Below are 6,232 nucleotides of genomic sequence, written 5' to 3' on the forward strand. Positions count from 1 at the left end.
AAGTGTGGTTGATAAGTGGAGATTATCCTGCTGTACAAAACATGTAAGTATCATAAACATGTGTTTGCCACAGAGCTTATTTTCTGCAATATTCTGAAAACCAATACAAACTTCTCATTGTTTTTTGGTCAAGGGAGCGCTTGTAATGCTAACTCCTGTGAAGATGGTTATTTTAGAAAAATATACTCACAGTGCATTTCCCAACACGGCTGTACTTGCGGCCATTCTCTGTCACAGCATAGATGTAAACAAAGTTGTCATGTGATGCGACAGCCAGGAAGTTACCGTCTGCAGGAGATCAGGAAACAGTTAGTCTAAAGAGTTTATACAGGACAGGATACACTGTAGACTGTTAACAGGTGATGCTTTACCTGGAGAGTACTTGATGTTGGAAATGATCTCATTGCCGTCTGTGTGCATAGAAACAAGATCCCGGGTGTCAGTGTCCAGCACCAACCACCTGACACACACACACACACACACACACACACACACACACACACACACACACACACACACACACACACACACACACACACACACACACACACACACACACACACACACACACACACACCAGAGGAAAAGGCTTATCAGAAGTTCACACAACAAGTCTTGTTATGTAAAACAAATACATATATTAACAGTATATAAAATGTCTTAATTGGTGAATTATTGTTATTTATTTTCTAATAAATAACCAACAAATGTATTTATTAGCTAACTTGTTTCCAGAGTGTAAAGACCTTGAGAGTCAATGTATTGATTCATTCCTCTGTGACTTAACCATTTCAGATAAAAAGCATTAGGATTAAATACAAATAAGGAAAACTATAGATGCAACAAGTACATACATGTAGGTTAGGGTAGTTCTATTTCACATTTTAATATGATTTATTTATTTTTTGATACTAAAATGCAATACATATGTGTGTTTGAATACAACATGTAAATGAAAAATAATTCCCATTTTTGCTTGGTCTATAATATTTTCTAATTGAAATATGTATATCTAAATAGATATTTAAAAGAAATGCAGATATCCCTCTTAAAGCAGCCCCCCTGCAGAACTATAGCCGAGCAGTGGTGAATAATAGTTGTGCTGCCTGCTCTGAATGTTGTGTTTCTGCAGTGTAACTGTGAGGCCGACCTTCCAGTCATTGTTCCCACAGCTAGAACCGCCCCGCTGGGATGGAACCCTGCAGACCTCCCTGGATCCTGGAGCAGAGACAGCATGAATGAGTACATGTAACCCTTAGTAACAAAGACTTTCCATTTCAGTCCTTCACATCCTGATGTTTCAGGACCAGAATAAATCTCCACCCCCCAGCAGACAGTCACCTCGATGGTCTTGCTCCAGAGGGGCTGATGGGAGTTGGTGTCCCAGAGGTGAACCTGTTTGTCCTGAGAACAGGTGACAAACTGCTCCATGGACGGGTGGACGTCCAGACCCCACAGCTCGTCCGTGTGACCCTGAACACATCACATGTCTCAATTAATACACCAGACTGCAGCGTGCACAGATATGTCTATAAGCACCTTTAACTGATAACAAAATGATCACGATTCTTACTGTATTTTCAAATCCTATTTTATATTATTTTTCATCTTATATTGTATGCTTATATGGAACTGTCACAAAAAGTAATTTTCTCAGGGGTAAATAAAGTATTTCTGACACTGAAATGTGCTCTTCTTAAAGCTTACTGTGTGTGTGTTTGAATGTGTCTGTGTGTGTGTGTACCTGTACAATAGGAGTCAGTGTATCAGGGAAGGCGGCTCTGATGATAGCGTTCTTTGTGGTTCCTATGAAGAGTTCTCCAGGTTTACCCTCAGCCAGAGCCCGCACAGGACCCAGAGACTCGCCCACCTGAACACACACACAAACACAAAGCACACACACTCCCTTACAGGCAGCTCATATAGGATCTTAAACCCTGTATACAGCAAGAAAGATACAAACTTTAAAATAATGCCAAGAAAGAGGGACCTATACAATAGATGCCTCCCAACAAATTTTAAAGACACACTGATTTCCTCTTAAACATGATTATGTCTCAGTCTCTCTTCCCTCACCTCCATGTCAGCCTGCTTCTTGTAGTCGTGGTCCCACAGCACCACTTTGCGGTCCTTCCCCCCCCCGGACACCATGGTGCCGTCCTTCAGGACACAGACAGAGAAGATCCCGCCCTCGTGGGCCCCCGACACCACCTGGCTGATCCGGTACCCACCTGCCAATCAAAACAAAAAGGTCAGTCAAAAACCAGATATTTTACAAGTGAGAAAACATCCCCTGACACAGAGCCCAGGGAACATGAGTAGCACTGATGTATTAACATTCAGAGGTGGGAAGTAACTAAGTACATTTACTCAAGTACTGAACTTGAGTACAATTCGGAGGTACTTGTGCTATACTTGAGTATTTCCATGTTATGCTACTTCGTACTTCTACTCCACCCATTCAGAGGTACATAATGTACTTTTACTCCACTATATGTGTTTAATATAAGACCTAAATCCCAGACCAAATGCACGCCAAAGGTTCTTTGAGCATGTTTTCTCTCAGTGATAGTGATGTTATGTTTACTGTTTTTCTTGTATTGTGTCTTGATATTTGTCCATGTTGATGTTAAAAATGGAGCTGCTGGGATGTAAGTACAATTTCTGACTTGATCGGACCATTAAAGTATTATCGTATAATATCGTGTCGTAAAGTAAACTCTGGTACTTCTACTTTTAATCAACTACAAGATCTGAGCACTTCTCCCACCTCTGTTAACATTTCCTCATGACTTCTTTTAGTGTTGGAGAGAGCATCTCTAAATATCTGTAAACAACATCTGTATCATTGTGATGCATTCAGGCTCCACCTTTGGCCCAGACGTAGATGTTCCCACTGGAGTCTCCTGTGATGGCGTCTCCGTTCTCAGCGAACGCCACACACAACACATACTTTGGCTTCTCATGTTTCTATAGAGTGAGACATAGAGAGAGGGGGGGGGGTATTGCATAAATGACTGCATTTGGTTTGCTGCATATAATGTAAAAAGAAAAGGAAGGAATACATCCTTGACTTCTCTTTGCTTCTGTGCTGTTTGTGAATATGTAAATAAGGTGATGTGCTTAAATCTGGAGTCAAATGTACCTCTTTCCATGCACAAATTAGTTTAATTGCAAAAACAATCTAATTCAGATCAGTGCTAACAGCCACATGGGGAAATCAGATTACTGTAGATATACTTTATTTATACTAAACTGGACCCAGAATCCACTCCACCTGAAGTAATTTAGCTCTTGCATTTGTCCCTATTATTTCCATGAGAAGTGCCATATAAATACTAAATATTATTATTATAATCATCAGGCTTATTATTTACAGTCAGACTGGGATACTGTTTTCAAAAAGGGTTTCTCTCCGTCACCATTCAACTCTTTGCCCGCACCTCATCAGGCAGGACCTGTAGCTTTAGATCTGAAAATGTCATTTTCTTTTTCTCTTTCATATTTAGTTTTCCCCGTTTGTTTTTGGCGCAAAGGCAACCTTAATACTTCTTCACAACTGCAGTTGATAATTGCATGTAGCGGCAAAAAACGATATACAAGTATTTGTGTTGTTCACCATTAGCATAATATATATTTTTAGAATTTTTCTTTTGTAAGTGTGATGATGTTTAGGAGAGTGGTATGATCAGTTGCCGCACCTCGAACAGGCCCTGTCTCTTGGTCAGAGTGTTGCCCTCCATGGTCCAGAAGTTGATGTGAGATTTTCCACAGGTGACAATCAGGTTGGCATCCATTGGATGAAACACAGTGGCCAGGACAGAGTCGTTGGAGCACTGCAGAGACAGGAGGAAACATGTTTCTCTACCTCACAGCAAGCATTTGTAATATCGCAACCCATGCTGATAATATATACTGTTTGTTAATGATAAACAGGTCAACTATAATAATGCACCTGTATGAAGAGGTTCAATTGTCAAAGGTCACAGGTCAGGGTACCTTAACATCAGCCAGTTGCTTCTCCTTCTGCCAGTTCCACACACTCAGGACGTGGTCGTTGGCGTCGTCCGCAGCGCAAAGGAAGGAGCCGCCGTTCTGAGGGAAAACAAGGAGTTTATAAAAAGCATTTTGAATTCAAATGAATGTACAGTATATGAACTGTGCTTGTTATCAAAGCCTCAGCTCTACAGGATGTGAAGCTGCTCACCGACTTGGAGAAAGCCACGCAGCTGACGGCTCTGTCGAACACACCCATCCCGATCACATGCAGCGTGTTGAGGCTCACAGAGTCCCACACACGCACGTGAGGAGCCAGCAGCTGGACACAGGAGAGCAGAGCGTTAACATCTACACAAACATTTGGGAGGACATTGCAATTTCTTTGTTATTAGTTCATAAGAAGTTGACAAAAAAAAAAAAAAACAAGGACGCAACTACAAATACAAAATTGTAAACATCATTCCATTCAGCCAATTGGAGGTTGAAGGAACAATGTCAGAAGACAGTAACAAGAGAAAAGTTCAAATAGCATGGAGTGTGTGTGTGTGTGTGTGTGTGTGTGTGTGTGTGCAAAGGGAGGGTTTGCTTGTGTGTTAATGTCTGTTATGACAACCGTTTTTCATCAACAATTATTTGTTTCTATCTTCTTTAATTAATTAAAAAAATATTTAGGTAAATATGAAAATGATCTAACCCGTTATAAGTAATCATATGGTAATCAAACCCTTACTTTCTCAGTAAAAATACAATTATAGAAAAAACTAATTAGCCAGTGTCAGACAAACTGCACATCTGCTCATGTATATATATTTCTAAATACCTACTTTAAAGTCATCTGTGTCCAAATGTATTAAGTGAGTGAAACAGAGTCAGTAGGAGGATGTGAGCGGTGCTTTCACAGTACCTTTCCATCTTTAGAGTTTCCAGCCACTTGCCCCGTTGCTATGGTAACCATGTCAGGATGCACACTCAGGCTACGAAGAGAAAATGCAAATGAGTACATTTCTTTCCCGCCTCTGGCTTTTATGCAGATTCAAACAGCTGATTCGGATCAGACATATCACTGGGAAAATGTAATCACGACATTTTGTCACGACATGAGATGTTTTTAGGATTTACCATCACTTCATATTTTTTCACGACTGACACGGTTTTAATTTGGCAAATGTTTTTTTTTGTGTTGCCATAAATTATTCTCTCTCCGTTGGTGCGCGGGGCTAAGGCTAATAATGCTAATGCCAGCAAATACAATGGCAGTTTCAAAAAACTTTTCAGAGTTTTACGGGGCGTGGTTTGGAATTCGCCCAGCCAATAAAAATGTGTACTTTTTTCTCCCCAGGATAGTACCACCTCTCTAGCAGGCACTAAAAATGGGGGTAAAAGTTCCCGGCACTAAGTACTCTTTTTGGTGTGAACACAAAATAAGAGCTACTAACGGAGCCAAACGGGAAAAGTACGGGGAAAAGTACTCCAGTGTGAACGCGCCTGTTTTGAAGCTGTGCTCTTCCTCACCACTTGACGTCGTCGTTGTGGCCCAGGTAGTGCCTCTGCTGCTGCTCCTCCGTGTTGTACAGCACCACCACGGAGGCGTTGAAGTACACAATCTCTCCGGTGGGCAACAGGTAGAGGTTGGAGCGGCAGTCACGACCTCTGTAGCCGTACCTGGTCCACGATTTAGTTAGGGAACAAGAGGGGTGCAGCTGGACCAGCAGAGAAAACACTGATATTCAGTTCTTCAGTATTTCCAAGGAACGGTAGACCCACAGAGAATGAAGCTAATGCTGCTTTTACAATTTCCATAACGAAACCAAGCATATTGGCTTTAGGCAGTGGCGACTGGTCATTATGGGCAGGTGGGGCACAGCCACACCTAGTGTCAGCAGAAAGTATTACAAATAATGATTACAACAAAAAAAAAAATATATATAAAATATATTTTTTAAGATCATGTTTAATCATCCGATTCGTCTGTACATTGCTGTTTTAGTCTGTGTTCTTCTAATTAGTGTCTACAGTGTGTGCATATTGAGCTGTTTAGAGCCATGTGGGACAAAACCCGATAATGCCCCTCCCTCTCACTGTCTAAGTCAGGGGTCGGCAACCTTTTTGATATGAAGTGCCATTTAAAAAAAAATTGTTATCAGCGTGCCAACGATCGAGAATTATCAACGGGGGGCGGGGGTTGAGGAGCTTGACGCTCGTGAACTAGCAGGAGGGCGGGGGAGCCTCGCTG

The 6,232-nt window shown here is 41.4% G+C and overlaps 1 protein-coding gene across 1 annotated transcript; it reads right to left on the bottom strand.

Annotated features, from left to right (window-relative positions):
- Positions 1 to 157: 157 nt before the first annotated feature.
- LOC104968036 (echinoderm microtubule-associated protein-like 2) lies at positions 158 to 5,699 on the bottom strand (the record flags this gene model as incomplete). The annotated part of the gene is made up of 12 exons (XM_010797585.1): positions 158 to 288; positions 372 to 460; positions 1,151 to 1,218; positions 1,342 to 1,473; positions 1,745 to 1,870; positions 2,077 to 2,231; positions 2,871 to 2,970; positions 3,702 to 3,836; positions 4,000 to 4,095; positions 4,208 to 4,318; positions 4,904 to 4,973; positions 5,512 to 5,699. Coding segments are annotated over 12 exons (1,386 nt in total), but the record flags the coding sequence as incomplete, so codon positions are not given.
- Between the last annotated feature and the right edge of the window lie 533 nt (positions 5,700 to 6,232).

This window comes from Notothenia coriiceps, unplaced genomic scaffold (genome assembly GCF_000735185.1).
Source record: "Notothenia coriiceps isolate Sejong01 unplaced genomic scaffold, NC01 NC01_scaffold00002529, whole genome shotgun sequence".
In the NCBI taxonomy this organism is placed as follows: Eukaryota; Metazoa; Chordata; class Actinopteri; order Perciformes; family Nototheniidae; genus Notothenia; species Notothenia coriiceps.